Source organism: Tupaia chinensis, unplaced genomic scaffold (assembly GCF_000334495.1).
Source record: "Tupaia chinensis unplaced genomic scaffold, TupChi_1.0 Scaffold000622_1, whole genome shotgun sequence".
Lineage (NCBI taxonomy): Eukaryota > Metazoa > Chordata > Mammalia > Scandentia > Tupaiidae > Tupaia > Tupaia belangeri.
Window position 1 is genome coordinate 7,037,513 of NW_006160142.1, and position 16,452 is coordinate 7,053,964.

At 35.3% G+C, this 16,452-nt stretch overlaps 1 protein-coding gene and 1 long non-coding RNA gene across 15 annotated transcripts in view; one reads left to right on the top strand and one right to left on the bottom strand.

Annotated features, from left to right (window-relative positions):
* The window catches only part of CCDC88A (coiled-coil and HOOK domain protein 88A), a 157,122-nt gene that overhangs the window by 730 nt on the left and 139,940 nt on the right, over nt 1–16,452 (bottom strand). For 4 of the 14 annotated variants that reach the window (XM_027775971.1, XM_014591798.2, XM_014591799.2 and 1 more), the window contains 8 exons: nt 14,140–14,223; nt 12,958–13,161; nt 12,296–12,367; nt 10,253–10,333; nt 7,617–7,885; nt 6,561–7,020; nt 3,322–3,421; nt 2,054–2,811 (listed from right to left, as the gene is read on the bottom strand). In XM_027775971.1, the coding sequence (XP_027631772.1) occupies nt 3,357–3,421; nt 6,561–7,020; nt 7,617–7,885; nt 10,253–10,333; nt 12,296–12,367; nt 12,958–13,161; nt 14,140–14,223 (1,235 nt within the window). In that variant the 3' untranslated portion in view covers nt 2,054–2,811; nt 3,322–3,356. Of the gene's footprint in view, nt 1–2,053; nt 2,812–3,321; nt 3,422–5,527; nt 6,477–6,518; nt 7,021–7,616; nt 7,886–10,252; nt 10,334–12,295; nt 12,368–12,957; nt 13,162–14,139; nt 14,224–16,452 lie in introns of those variants that run through there. The other 10 variants (XM_014591803.2, XM_027775973.1, XM_014591804.2 and 7 more) reach the window with 8 other exon arrangements.
* Nucleotides 29–1,998, top strand: LOC114009769 (uncharacterized). The gene is made up of 2 exons (XR_003551157.1): nt 29–1,252; nt 1,790–1,998. It is a non-coding gene; the product is annotated as an uncharacterized LOC114009769 (long non-coding RNA).

Here is a 16,452-nt window from a genome sequence, read left to right on the forward strand (position 1 = left end):
AGGGCCCAAATTAGAAAAATGGCCTATATCAGTTTACAGATTGGCTTTATTATTTTGTTTGGCAGAAGCTTATCTTTTACAGAAAGCAAAATATCCATGTGGTTTTATCTTGTCCCTTCTTGAAATGGTATGAAAAATGTGATGAATATAATTGATACTATTTGTATTCTTAAGAATCTCAATGTGATCCTTTGGTGGTCTCTACTGTCCTTTCTCAGGGTCAGCCTATTACAGATTGAGTACTTTACCAGCTGTCCTTCAGCGTTATCTACTGAAGCAGCAATACACTGCTTAACTCAACAGGTTTTCTCTTTTAGAGTATTGGCGTCCTGGAGAGGTCAGGCTGTGATAAGCATACTCCCCCTTCATTGGGCAACCTCACATTAATTAATATTTCAACTTTCAGTAACTGTCCTGGGATGTGTCCTAGTTGTGCAAATTAGACGCTAGTTAATATACATCTAAGGTACCCACTTACTGTATTTAGCTAAAACATAATTTCTACATTTACTTTCAGTCTGTCCACCTAAAAATGAATTTACATTTTTTACATGCATGTGTCTCTAGACTGCCATGATAGCCATTACCCATTTGATTCCTGACTCCACGGAGTCATGCTGGAGAGGTGTTCCAAAGTCTAGACAACAGGTTTTAAATATTTTTTGTGCAATATCTGTATTTCAGTAGAATCTTTTGTATTTACATTTACATAGCACCTTTCATCCAAAAATTTCAACATTATTTAACTTTACAGCATTATTTGGTGGCAAAACCTAAAAGTTCATGGTGCACTGAGTTGACTAAGTTCCAAGTTCAACTTCTGGTCAACTAAATAAGTTGACTGTTTCCTTTTTATTGATGGTCTTTCAGAAAGTAGATTATAAACACAACACTGCTACTACAGAGAGACAGACAGAAAGAGATAGGAGAGAGACTGACTTTTCTCATGGCTACTGAGTTAGTGATAAAATAGTTTATAAACCACACACTGTGGAATATGGAATTATTCCAAAAAGTTCTTTAGAGCTGATAATGAGAGCCTAAGAAGTATACTGTTAAATTAAAAAATAGTATTTCAGACTGCAAAGATTATTCTAAAATTTGTTAAATAATGAATTTGTATTAATGAGCATCAATGCATTTTTTGTTTCATAAGAAAATAAAACTGTGATATAAAATTGGAACTACTAAAAATTGATGTTTCCCTGGGTTAACTAAATCTACTTTTTTTTGTGCTTCCAAATGTTTAAAGGTAACAAATGCATACAAATCTTTCAAAAGTACCAATAACAGTTATCATTTTTTAATGTATTATTATAAAGGACAAAAACAGAAAAATTTTTATTAATAAATGATAACCTTAATATTGAATTCCTGGCAAAATGCAGATCACAGTAAATTATTTACATTATTTTTGCCATAAGAAAACTTAAGCAACAGTCAGTTCTCAAGTTAAAAAAAAACAAACAAACATATATCCAATGCTAAGGAAGGAAAATGAGTTAAGACATAACAGCTTTACCTTGGGGAATGCCATTTGCTGGAAAACCATCTTAGTAAAAAAGTTTTCAGAAAAACACTCTTTTTAATTACCTTGGATCCATGAATGAATGTTTAGTTTTGCCTAATGGAACGTATGGAAAGATTAATATCAGTAAAAATTTTTGTAACTCCTATTTCATGGATTCTTCAAATTTATCTTTGCAGTGCCATCAAAATAACTGACTTTGAAAATAAAAGTACCAACACATGCAGTCTATCCAGTCTGCTAACCAAATAATGTTTAAAGGTAACAAATGCATACAAATCTTTCAAAAGTACCAATAACAGTTATCATTTTTTAATGTATTATTATAAAGGACAAAAACAGAAAAATTTTTATTAATAAATGATAACCTTAATATTGAATTCCTGGCAAAATGCAGATCACAGTAAATTATTTACATTATTTTTGCCATAAGAAAACTTAAGCAACAGTCAGCTCTCAAGTTAAAAAAATATATATATCCAATGCTAAGGAAGGAAAATGAGTTAAGACATAACAGCTTTACCTTGGGGAATGCCATTTGCTGGAAAACCATCTTAGTAAAAAAGTTTTCAGAAAAACACTCTTTTTAATTACCTTGGATCCATGAATGAATGTTTAGTTTTGCCTAATGGAACGCATGGAAAGATTAATATCAGTAAAAATTTTTGTAACTCCTATTTCATGGATTCTTCAAATTTATCTTTGCAGTGCCATCAAAATAACTGACTTTGAAAATAAAAGTACCAACACATGCAGTCTATCCAGTCTGCTAACCAAATAAGGCTCTGACATGCCAAAACAATTTTCTCTGTATCCTGATATATAATACGGTCCACAAAATACTACAGCATTTAATTTAGGTTTACACAACTAAATATAAATGCCTAGATTTGGGCTAATCCTTAGCAGAAGCATTAAGCAAACATGGGTAAATTTATGAAACAAATGATGAAAGAAGTAGATTGTTCTTGGAGTACTTCTTGAAACACTTTGACCTTAACATACTTTGTCCTTAGTGAGAGGATGTCCTTTATTCAGTAGATCTTAACAGTACAATGCATATAGTTAAGTCCTAAAAACTTCTAAAAATTTTGGCAGTTGAATCCAGCAGTGCTCCTTGATTCAAGGAAGGAATGAAGGTTTGTATTTCTTGCCTGCTCTATTCACGTAGGATTATTAAGTCTCCTTTAAAGATATTTTAAAATGAATCTTATAGTTGCTAGGTGTCTTGTTACTTCAGAAATAAAGGCTTCTTACTGAGAAACTGAAGGACACTTTTCTCTCTGTATTTAGTTGGAAGGTAGAAAGAAGAAAGAAAAATATAAGAAAAGTTTAAAGATAAGAAAGATAAAGAGCAGCCACTATAAGAATAGCATGCACCACATATTTTTATGGGAATGAGAGAATAATAGAAAATCAGAGATAATTTTTCTTTGGCTCTTCACAAAATAGGCATTTAGTTTATTGTCAGCAATTATCAAGAAAATTGTGGGGAAGTATATTCCTGTCACAAAAAGACTTCAACCGAAAAACGAAAAAGGAATTCCTTGAATATTTTTCCACTAGTAAAATTAAACTGAGGGGGGAAAAATAGCATTGGAAGATTTACTCCCTGTACTGATAAGCAAAAACCTATGACAACCATCTTATTTTACTAGCAGGTAAGAAAAAGTCAATAAATTAAGCAAGCGATATTTACATCTGTTAATGCAATGTGCACTGATCTCATACTTAATTTGGTTAGTTTATATAAATGAGACTAATCTCATTTACATATTAAGCAGGAAACTCACCACTTGGCCCACATGTCATGTAATGGGTAATAGAATTAGGAGCTTTGTTGCTCCCTAGACCTGCTTTTTGAATTTCTGCTTTCTTGTACTTTGTCCATATCTGCAGGAGAAAAGCATTTCATGTTATTTAATCAAAGGTTAAATGCAAAACAATTCATGATGCTAAGAAACTAAAGAGCTCTTACTGAGTAGAGCAAGGAAAAACAATCTTTAACTATATGGGAAATGTATTAATCTGATAAGACATCTGATTGCTTAACGACTGATATTTTTTTGAGAGAGATTTTTTGCTATAGGGCGTGTGGGCTCACTGAAGAGACAGAGAGAGAAAGCAAGGAATCACTTCCCAAGGGGGATGGGCCATGCTGCAGTCCCTTCTCCTCCAGTCTCCTCTAGAGATTCTGGGCACGAACTCACACACACCCTGCATGAGTTTTAAACTGCTGGATCCGGGACTCCAACTGCAGGCGACCGCGTGGGGAGTCTAGCGATGTGACCACTGTGCCATCTGCCGGTCTCAAAAACTGATTTTTATATTTTAAAGCTATAAGTAATATTTTTAGGAAAGCTATTGTTATTGTTACTTTTTAAAAACCTGTAACAATTACATTTTCCTGCCTCACAGTGTCAGATAGGCTTAATTCATAGTGTGTTTACTACATAGACATCATACAGTTTTAAAGAAAATACAATCTTGCATAGAACGGTAGAAAAATCTAGAATGAAATATTTATATTATTTACTAAGAAAACCAGGGCTGAGGCATATTTTATGTAAAGACATAAAACACCTACTTACATTGGTTATAACTAAAATTGCTTTGGTCAAAGGGGACCTAATATCTAAAAATATGTTTATGATGTCATCTAAATCATCTGGGTATAATTTCTTCCTTTTTTGAGATTTTTGCTATAGAATGTGTGCACTTGCCAGAGAGACCGAAAGCAAAAAATCACCCCATGGGGGGATGTCCACACTGCAATCCCTTCTCCATTCTTCTCTTGGGATTTTGGGCATGCATACACATGCACCCAGCATGAGTTTCAAGCCATCAGGTCTGGGACTTGAACCACAGTTGGCCACCTTATGGGAGTAAGTCCAGCCCCTTAACCACCACACCACCTACTGGCCCCATCTGGGTATAATTTCTAAAAACTGAGGCCAGGCATATTAAAGCTATTTGGTTTCATCATTTATAAAATTAAGGTACTAAATCTTCAAATAGATTTTCAAACAATGCTTTGTGAAACTGTGGGATATTTAGAGAAATGTCTTAGAGAAAGTGTAACTCCTCAACTGAGTTAGAGTTGCTCCACTTTTATCTTAAAAAAAAAAAAAAAAAGAAATAGGGGTAGGGAGCTGGCTCTGTGTCCTGGTAGTTAATAGAGCTAGATCCCACATGGATGACAGCACATTTCAAGTCCCAGACCCAGGAGTTTGAGAAACATGCTGGGCCCACATGTGCATGGGCCTCAAATCCTGACAGGATGGAGATATGGAGAAAGGATGATCGGTTAACTATTCCCCATGGGAGAGTGGGGGCTTGCTCCTCCTCTCTCTCTGTGTCTCTCTGTTGAGACTGTGTGTCTAATGGCAAAACGTTTTAAATTTGTCTAAAAAATTCTGAGCATCTATGTAAGATTTCATTTGCAGAAAGTGTTAATTTTTTAAAATGTTTGAGAAATACTGGTTCCATATGATTTTAGGTTCTACATCTGTGGATATGCAGGAACAACTATACATATAATTTAATAGTAAATTACAGAAATTACAGTTTTTACAACTATAAATTTGCTATCTGCCCTTTTTGAGTAAAAATAAAAATACAAATTTCCAATACATTGAGTATGATTTGGTTTATTTCTCTTTGACTCTATAAAAAAAAGAACTGTTCAAACTACTGTGTTAACTGATTTTAAGTAAATAAATCATCTTCAAGGAAATAAAGTACTTAAGGTCTTACATGTATAGAAAAAAAAGTGTAGAAGAGAAACAATTAATACAAATGCACCTAGTTATTGTGTAAATCACATTTGAATTTGATGGGGTTTCTAGGAATAACACTAAACTTATGAATACTAACAGTGTTTAAATTTGAACAATGTTTTATATATGGGAATTAGTTAATAGTTATTATATAAAGTGTTTAACTGAAAAACTATTTCATGAAAATAAAACAAGAAAGATGGTATAATTAAATAGCAAAAAAAAAAGAAAAGTTTTTTTAAAACATATTTTCCTTACTAATACTGTACATACACAATATACCATCAACATTCCAGGAATAAAAAAAGGGAGGAGGAAGAGGTAAACGAACATTCTATTTTAGAAGAAACAAAGCAAATCAGATTTGGAAATGTCATTTTGGTAATAGAGCATGCAAGTGTTTTAACATGCTTCTGGACATCAAAGTAACAATCTTTTGTCTGGCAACAAAAAATGTGAAAGAAGATCACATGTAGATAAGGTTCTTAAGAGCATGCAGAAAATGTACAATGCAATTAACATTTCATGCAGGCCTTGATGTGGTTACACATTCACATTTATATACATGCCATCATGTACAGCCAAACACTATGCAACAATTTTAAAATAAAAGAATAAACCTAGCCAAATTATATTTTTCAATGGTTGCTCTCTATATCTGATTAGAGGAGCACAGGACACATAAAATGACATCAATATACATTATATGTGCAGGTCTGATTATACACACCCATATTCATACCAAACAGTCTGATTATCTTCAGAAACCAATAATGCAGCTTCTGTGTCATCAGGATAGAGGCATGCAGGAGCGACAAGGTTATTGCTAGCTACAAAAGATTGTGGGTTACTGCTTCTAGAGTTCTGATCACCAGAAAACTGTTCATTATCTTTCTGTGCAGCTTTATCCAAAGAGGCAGAAGCCTGGTCAGTTATTCTGGTGACTGGCCTGGGAGGTAACCCACTTATGTTACTAACTAATTCTGTATTCAGGGATAAAAATGGCTGAGATGATTGAGCCACACTAAATGGCCCAATGCTATCTTGTGCTGATATTCCAAATGCATCACTAGATGTATTAATAGTTGCAAAAGTTTGGTTCACAAAATGTGACCTTTCTGTTCTTGAGTTTCTAGCTTGGGAATATAGAGACTCAGGCATATCTGTAGCTAAATCATTTCGGGGACAAAAACCTACTGCGTATGTTGTACCATGAAGTGCGTGAGAGGACCACTGGCGTAAACAGTACTCACTAGGTGCTGTCGTGGTGTTGCTATCAGCAACAGCTGATGGTGAATCAACTGACATAGGCAGTCTACTGTCCTTGGTCAGAAAATCATGGATGCTTGTCCTTCGTGTAGTTCCTTCAGCAGTAGAAATCACACTGCTTGCACGAGGTAAAGTGGCATAAGGATTACTATCTTTTGATTGTCGTGACATAGAAGTTTCTTTTACTAACTTTATCTTTCCTTGAATGCCTGGTGTAGGTTTTCCTGCAGTACTAGTGAAATAGGTATCTTCAGTCTTTCGAGGGCCAGGTCTCATAAAATCAGGCTTAGTTGTCCGTCTCTCATAAAAGTCCCCTGGGCTTTTTCCACTTACTGACCTGGCCAAGCCACAGCTAACTGATTTATCTTTTCCCAAAAAGTCAGAAGAGACAGACAAACTTTTCATCACTTCATCCAAAAGATTCTCTTGACTTGAGGACTTTATCTGTTTAAAACAAAACAAAACAAAAAAACCCAACAGATTAGTGTTTTAATTTTTCTGACACAGTAGGCACTATGACATAAAATTGCTGGTCTCTCTTAAAACTCTTTTTTTTTTAAAAGAATTATTTTATTTAACTTTACTTATTTATTTTAATTTGACCAGAGAAAGAGTAAGAGAGAGAGAGAGAAAGAGAAAGTGAGAAAGCAAGTCACCAGTTCTGAGATCTGAACTGCAGTCTGCCATGTGGGAGTCCAGAGCCCTTAACCACCACGCCACCTGCTGGCCCAGAACTCCTTTTTTTAAAGAGAGATTTTTTTCCTATAAGGTGTGTGAGAGACAGAAAGAGAGAGACAGAAAGCAAGAAATCACCCTCTGGGGGGATGGCCATGCTGCAATCCCTTCTCCTCCATTCTCCTCTCAGGATTTTGGGCATGCATGCACATGCACCCAGAGTGAGTTTTAAGCCACCAAGTCTATGACGTGAACTGTGGTCAGTCATGTCGGAGTCAAAAAAAAAAACCCAACTCTCAAGTACAATCACAGTAATCGAACTTATGGTGTTCATCTAAATTAAGGTCACCATAGATAAAACCAACCTGTATTGAGGTAAGCTTGTTGCTTTCTTCTAAAAACTGTTGTAGAGTAACAACTTCACTTCCAGGGGAACCAGTTTTGATCTTGTGAAGTGCTCGACTCTCCAGTGTTTCGGGCATTTTGTGCTGGAGCACTGGACTTGATCTGGTCTGTCTTTTCAAGTACTGGATTGGACTGCTACCACTGCTGGACCAAGCCTCATGATCATGAAGTAGGCTAAATTCTCCACTGCTGTGGCTCTGTGGCCTGCTTTGGCTATTTACTGCACCTGCTTTTGGAGTAAATGATGTGTTGAGACTTCATTAACAGAAATGAGATTAATACTACATAAGTAATAATAGTTATTGACTAGGTTCTTATATGGATAGTGAAAATTACTTTCAAGCTTTATCTGGAAATGCTTAGTAAAGAATGTTAATCTTTCATCAGTCTAACAACTGTCAGTCATACTCTGTTTCCTTATTTTGTCACTTTGACAAATACTGTAAGCTCTACAAGGGCAAAGATTTGCTTTTATCACCATACCTGAAGCCTAAACAGAGCCTCAGAGCAGGTACTCAGTACATTTGATTAGTAAACAAATAAATAAATGACTAAAACATTTTTAAAAATTCAGATTCGAACCAGCAGGTGGCACAGTAGTTAAGGTGCTGGACTCCCACTTTGCCCACTGTGGTTCAAATCCCAGACACAGTGGCTTCAAACTCACTCTGGGCACGTGTGCATGCATGCCCAAAATCCTGAGAGGAGAATGAAGAAGAAGGGATTGCAGCATGGCCATCCCCCCAGGGGGGTGATTTCTCACTTTCTCTCCATCTCTCTCATCTCTCTGGTGAGTGCTCTATAGCAAAAAAACAAACAAAAAAACGAAAACAAAAAACTCTCAAAAAAAAACCAAAACAGAAACAAAAATTCAGGTTCAAGTAATTATATAATACCTCACAATTTAGAACGAGAATATGATTATATGAATTTTAGATTACTTCAGAATGTTAAAACTAAGAGCTGTGGCAAATAAAAAAAAATTCTATTCTAATACTTTGCCTCTATGAAGTCTTTATTACTTACTAGATGACTTCATTGTTCATCCTAAATGAATAACCATAATTTTTAAAAATTTAAATAGTACACATATAAAGAAAGTCAAATGGAGACATGATATTATTACTCAGTAAAATTCCAGTAAAAATATAAAATTAGGGACCAGCAATTAGTGTAATGGCTGTCGCTAGACTCCCATGTAATTGACTGCGGTTCAAGTCCCAGACCTGGTGGCTTAAACTCATGCCAGGCACATGTGCGTGCATACCCTAGATCTCAAGAGGAGAAAGGAGGAGAAGGGATTGTGGCATGGCCATCCCCCCGTGGGGTGATTTCTCGCTTTCTGTCTCTCTGTCTCTCTCTGTCTTTCTGCCGAGAGCATGTGCCCTATAGCAAAAACCTCTCCAAAAAGAAAAAAATATATATGTATGTAAAATCAAATAAGAATTTGTTTTTAAATATCTGAATCATCTGATTATCCTATTGTCCACAGTACTACCTAAAAAGACTAAGCTGAGGTTGAGCAACTACGTAAAATGCTTATTAGCTAGTTCTGGAATAAAGCTCCTTAAAATCTATGTTATTCCTTGAGAATACTGATTCATTTTAATAGCAAATAGTACATCAAGACAGAAAATGCAATATCTCATGGTTTACTAATCACAAAGAGTAAAGTGGGTCATGTAAGAATTTGGCTCAAGTTACATTTTGTAGAAATATATTTTTTGTAAATTTTCAAGAGATAAAACCTCTATATTTTCATACTATATATTCCTACTAGATATAAGAACATGATTATAAAAATGAAAAATAATAATCCCACTTGAAATCACTGCAAAATAGGTTTGTATTAATGATAAAGTAAAATGACAACTGGGACAAAATAGTATTACCATCTGAAAAGCAATAAAACAAATACATGTGTGGTAACTTGACAATTCTAGACTATAGAGAATAACCATAACAGACTGGTTAAATTCCAGGATCTGAATAAGCATTATATCCAAGAAAAAAAAAGGCACTACTCAAGGTTTCCAGATATTTACATAAAAACTTCCACTTCAAAAAAATGCATATTAAAAAACTGAGGAAAAAATCTTGAAATAACTACTTTATGAGCTATGTGCATCTACAGGGTTCTTATTCAACACATACATGCACACACAAAAGTGAACCTCAAATTGGAAAAAAAAATGCTTTGCCTTATTCTGTGGTAAATTCAACTACATATTAGTAATGCAAATTCAATGTACATGCATTACGAGAAAATTAAGGACAGATGTTTTCATGTTGAAGACAAAAATGTAAGTAAAATAAGAACCTACAGGTAATGCCGAAGTGTAAGGAATACAATAAAACTATTTTATTTGTGAAGATGAAACATGAAACCAAAATAACTGCTCCTGTTTTTACATTTGTATACAGTACTTATACTACACACTTTGTAATAGAAATGTGAACAGTATAAAATATTCCAAAGAACTATGTTGCAAACATAGATGATTTGGCTTTTATTTACCCGAGAAACTTCATCCATCTCCCACTTTTAAATATTGGAAATGGATGAAATACAGTAATAAATATACCTACAGCATACCTTTGACTTCATGGAGTGAAGCATTATTATTGCTATTGCTAGTGGATGTTCTGCTACTATCAAGGCTGGCTGGTCTCGAAGCTAAATGAAAAAAATCAGGAGACAGTATGATAAAACTTCTAGCTGCTGACACTAAACTTTACATTCTGATCACAGAATGCTTTGAGGAAGCAATCATGCATACTTTCACAGGCTAAGCATGCCCACAGAGAATTGAATCTTACAGATTAAAGTGCAAAAGCATTTCCAGATAGTTCAGTAGGATACTATACAACAGGACACTTCTGAAACAATAAGTGAGTTTCAAAGAAAAGAAGAAAGAGTGCATATTTAGATTTAAAAATATTTCTAGGTGGATACTTAAGACTCTTTTAGTTTAATAGAATGACATGTCTCCCTAGACCCCGAAAATGCTAGTGATTAAGTCACTGACAACAGATCAAAGAACCTTGCACACAGCAAAGATGCCACAAAGAGAAACAACATGAGCAACTGCACAGTTAATGTTCTGTATTTATATCCACACAAGGGAGACAACTGTACCGGTAACAAAGCCCTATGCTACTTCATAAAATCTTACTTATATACAGAATTTATTTAACATGTTATCTAATTTTTTGTTAATAATTTAGTTTGTTAAGATATACTTTTCTTTGGAGCAGGCAAGTGGTATGGTGGTTAAGGGTGCTGGACCCACACATAGCTGACTGGTTAGAGTTCTGGACACGGTGGTGGCTTGCTTTCTTACTGCCCCTACCCCCAACTCCCCTCTCTCTTATTGTGTCTCTCTAGTCAAATTAAAATAAATAAAGTTAAATATAATAATTCTTAAAAAAAAAAAAAAGAGAGACAGGATTTTCCAGAGAGAGACAGATAGACAGAAAGTGAGAAATCAGCCCCCAGGGGGGATAGCTATGGCACAATTCCTTCTCCTCCATTCTCCTTTCAGGATTTTGGGCATGCATGCACATGTGCTCAGCATGAGTTTGAAGCCACCGGGTCTGGGACTCAAACTGTGGTCAGCCATGTGGGAGTCCAGCGACATAACCATTATGACATCTGTGGATCCCCAAATTTCTTTTAATCTTTATTTATTTATTTATTATTTAATTTGACCAGAGAGGGACAGAGAGAGAGAAAACAAGAGAGAGGGAAAGTGAGAAAGCAAGCTGCTAGGTTTGGGATCTGAACTGTGGTCGACCATGTGGGAGTCCAGCCCTTAACCACCATGCCACCTGCTGACACCCAGAATTTTTTTTTAAGAGAGATTTTTGCAATAGGGTGCATGTGCTTGTTGGAGAGACAGAGACACAGAAAGCGAGAAACCACACCCTAGGGGGGATGGCCACACAGGAATCCCGTCTTCGTTCTCCTCTCAGGATCTTGCCTATGCACACATACTTGTCTGGCATGAGTTTTAAGCCACCAGGTCCAGGACTCAAACAGTGGTCAACTACCTGGGAGTCCAGCAACATAACCGTTACGTCACATGCTGGTTCCTCCAGACAAAAATTTAAAAACTGGAAATATTCAACATTGCAGAAAATGTGATTTTTTATAGGTCATCCTTTACAAAAATAAGTTATTTATTTGCTTATTTATTTACTTTTATTTTGACCAGAGAGGGACAGAGTGACAAAGGGAGAGAGAGAGAAAGTGAGAAAGCAAGCCATCAGGTCTGAAACTAGAACCCCAGTTGGCTATGCGGGAGAGACCAGTGCCCCCAGCCACCACACCACCTGCTGGCCCCCAAAATAAGTAGTTTTAAATATAACTTATACAAAAATGGTAGCAAAATTACCTCTGAGCATTGTGTAGGTATACTTTTTAAATGACCTTGACTAAAATAGAAAACATTTAAATGAAGCAATAATCTTAAAAGATGCAAAAGAGAGTACTAGATTTGAAGAAATGGTTGAAGTTACTATGATGCAGGATAGAGAAAACATGCTTGCAGGCAATGCCACATTCACCTATTCAATACAAGAGTCTTAGCATTCCCATTCTGTATTTAACATGTACTCTCTAAAGTTCATATCTTACCATGAACTCTTGATCCCGTACTAGAATCATCACTAATACCTTGTGGACTTATGTCTTCAACAGATGTAGTATCTACATAAAATAGCAAAATGAATTTAAAAATATTTTTGTAACAAAAGATTCCATTATAAAATTTACGCAGAACATGGAAATTCTTTTAAAATCACGTGTAATATCCTGATTTAATGTATTTCTTAGACTCAACCAGACACTTGGGACAAGGAGTAAGAAATAAGAGTAGCTCTGATGGCAGTTGCCTTGCTCAGGGGAAAATGTAAGAAGCAATCAAACAATTTCCCCTGTGTCCCTGAAAAAGAGCAAAGCAAGAACCTAGGTTGTTCTATGTAGTTCTCTCTGAAGTTGTAGTCCTTTTTGTTTTAGTTTTTAAGTTCCAACACTCCCTTATTTTTTTTACTCTTTACCTGGTTTCTTCTCCTTTTCTTGTTAGTTAATTAGCTGTTTATTACAAAAGGAGGCCTAGGAAAGATTTTAATTATTTGTGTAATGTTTTAAGTGAAAATTCCCTCAAATAAAATCCAGACCATGTTTTGGAAACTACTTCGGATTGGTTGTTGTTTTTAAAAATGTACACAGGGAAAAGTCAAATTAAAATTCCTGTCACCAACAGTTACACCACAGTGCAAACAGCAGACGGCCTATACCTTTATTATTAACCAACTGCTTGGATCTGAAGCCTGCAGAAGAGTTGACAGTTGAAAAGTTGATGGCTGTAGTAGAGAAGGCCATAGCTCCCAATTCTTTCCTCCTTTTACCAGTTGAAATATCATCAGGAACCTCCAAATTCTCAGTACTACCTGTCCACTGTCCTCCTGCTAGGACCATGGACTGCACCAGGTCATTCATGGCTGGGATGCAAATGAAAGCAAATGAATCAGCATGGTTAATGTATTTGCTCTTATTGCTACTTTGTATTATAAATGATCTGGTTTTTGTCTATGGATTAATGCAAATGGGTATCAAAAACTATAAATAAGGTCATCTGAATTATGACATGCATTCAGTCAAATGAAATGATAGGTCAAAGGCTGGTAATCCTCAGTAAATATTTTTAACCCACCTCCACCCCCTTTAAAAGACAAAGAAAGGAATTTTACTAAGTAAAACTGCCATGCTTTTGTGCAGGGATGTGCAATATAATTAGAAGCCTTCATAATGTGGTTTTGTGGTGACAAAAATGGAATGAATAAAGGTAAGATGGAGAGCAGTTCTTATACAGCATCATTATTGAAAATGAAAAAGAGTCCTTGGTCAGAGCAGGTTACGGAAGAAATTATTCATTTTATGGATCAAGTAAGTATATCATTCAATAAAAACCTGAAAGAGATGATATCCAAAGTAACATTTAATGTGATTATGTAATTGCCCATTCCACTTTAAAAAAGAAAACTCATAATATTATGATACAAAGAATGACAAACATTTTCAAGGATTATAGGCCATTTTATTTATTTATTTAATCTGGTTCATTAATGAAATAAATTCCTAATACTAAAGGTTTGTTATATTTTATTTAAGTAAATTTCTTTGGGGAAAAAATTTCTGTGGCATATAAAATTAAGCATATTTTTCTGTCAACTTGTAGAAAGCACTGGAATATTACATGTATAACTGACATATGCATGTATATGTATCAATGGACATACATATAATGCAAATTCAGTGCCAGTTTTGAAAAAAAAAAATTCTTCCAGCTCCTTCATTAGAGGAAGACTGCACTTTGCAAAATAAGAAAATTGGCACAGTCCAAAGAAAGGTTAGTGAAAAATTAGTAATGGAAGCCAGTGTAGTCATTTGAAAGAAGCTGAACTGTCATAAAGTCTTACACATGGAACGACGGTAGCAGGCCTTCATTTTGTCTTTATCCTTCGGTCTGTTCCTCAAAAAGGGCAGTCTTTTCAGTGCAACCACTTTAATGTCAGAGCATGAGGAAAAACAGAAACGGGAAAATGAAAGAAAAAAGGGAGAAGAACAGATGGGAGTTAAATGTTGAAATTAAGGACAGAAATGAATGTTTGAGTTTCAGCTATGTTTGCTATATTAAAGCTATTATTCTCATGCTGCGGAGTGATAATGAAATATGAAATATGCACTTTGGTACTTTAAAATACTTGGAAAAGCACTGAAGACAATGATGAGGAACACATATTTTGAAAGCCTGGATGGCTCTAGTCCTATAACCAAAAACTCCTAGAATTACTTACGAAGGGACCAATTTTTCTAGTTAAGTTATAAAGGTAATACCTTTAAATTAAGGCTACTGGTGGGTCACAGAGTGTACATAATAAAAATGTACAAGGCTTTTCAAGCCTCTATTTTCTTTCACTTTTTAATTTATAAGTCTTTATTTTGGAAAAACAATAATTTAGGAAACTGCACTTCCTATATTAAAACAATATACATTAAGGGAACCAGCAGTTAGCATAATGGCTATGTCGCTGGACTCCCACGTAGTCGACTGCGGTTCACGTCCCGGACCCGGTGGCTTAAAACTCACGCCGGGTCCGTGTGCTTGCGTGCCCCAAGATCCTGAGAGGAGAATGGAAGAGAAGGGATTGCGGTGTGACCATCCCCCCTGGGGGGTGATTTCTCGCTTTCTGTTTCTATGTCTCTCTCTGTCTGTCTGTCTGGAGAGCGCATGCGCCCTATAGCGAAAACCTCTCCAAAAAAAAAAGAAAAAGAAAAAAAATATATACATTAAAAAAAAAAAAAAAAACTTAGGGTGCCAGGGGATGTTTAAAACAATCTAAAGAGGTTCCAGCAGTTGGCATAATGGCTATGTTGCTGGAATCCCATATAGTTTACCACAGTTCAAGTTCAAGTCCTGGGCCCAGTGGCTTAAACTCATGCTGGGCACATGTATGTGTGTACCCAAGATCCTAAAAGGAGAATGGAGGAGAAGGGATTGCGCCATGGCCATCCTCCCTGGGGGGTGATTTCTCGCTTTCTGTCTCTCTGTCTCTCTCTGTTTTTTTTTCTGGTGAGTGCACGTGCCCTATAGCAAAAACCTCTCCAAAAAAAAAAAGAAAAAGAAACTTTAAAAAAAAAATCAAATAAAAAAATTACTTTTTTTCTTACATTAATAATAAAAATAGGGGAAAAGCAGATGGCACAGTGGTTATGTTTCTGGACTCCCACATAGCCGACTTTTCAAGTCCCAGACCCGGCTGCTTGAAACTCAGGCAGGCTGTGTTGTGTGCCCAAAATCCAGAGAGGAGAATGGAGAAGGGATGGTCATCCCCCTGGGGGATGACTTCTCACTTTCTGTCTCTCTGCCTCTCCAGCAAGCACATGCACCCTACAGCAAAAATCTTTCAAAAAAGGAGAAAAAAAATAGGAAATTACTTCTCAGTTTAAACTGGATCCTGTGGCATTACATAGAGGTACCATGACATTCTTTTAACCAAAGTGTTTATGAAGATGAAATAAGCAATTAAGTATATTTTGCAAAAGGTTGATTGGGAAAAAGAGATTAAAAAAGAGTAATAGTAGTGTTAGCTTTAGACTCTGATAAAGCTAAAAGATAAGGAGGCACCCAGAGCAAGCAAAAATGAAAGAAAAACGTGTTTAACATCTTTAGATATTTTGAAGGGCTTTTGGGCTAAGTTTATTAAAAATATATAAATATATAAAATACTGTGCAAAAAATTTTTTGTGAATGAAAGGTTTACCACAAATATAGAAGTCATTAAAACAACAAAAATTGTTCACTAGAGTCACTATTCTTAAGCTACATTTTAATAAGATTTAAGAGTTAGAAAAATTTATTAGGAGTTAGGAAAACAATCTATAAAAAGACTTAAAACTATATAATACACAGCCTTAGTAACTACACTCTTTTCATGGTTCGCCATTATCTTGTAAATAATAAAAGTTCTTCTGACAAACTATTGACATTAATGAGATTACATAGTTTTTTGTTTGCTATTAAGAATGATGATGATTCATTTAAGCTATTTCTTTTTAAGCTTGGTAAACACAGCTGTTTTCAATGATTAAAAAGAAACTGAAAACAATGTAAAAATGGACACTTAGCTAAAATAAAGCTGAGTGGTTGCAGCATGCACATGCTGTATTTGGATACTTTTTTTTTTCCTTTCTCAGTTTTCTACTGTAAGACTGCCTTACAGACAGGCACC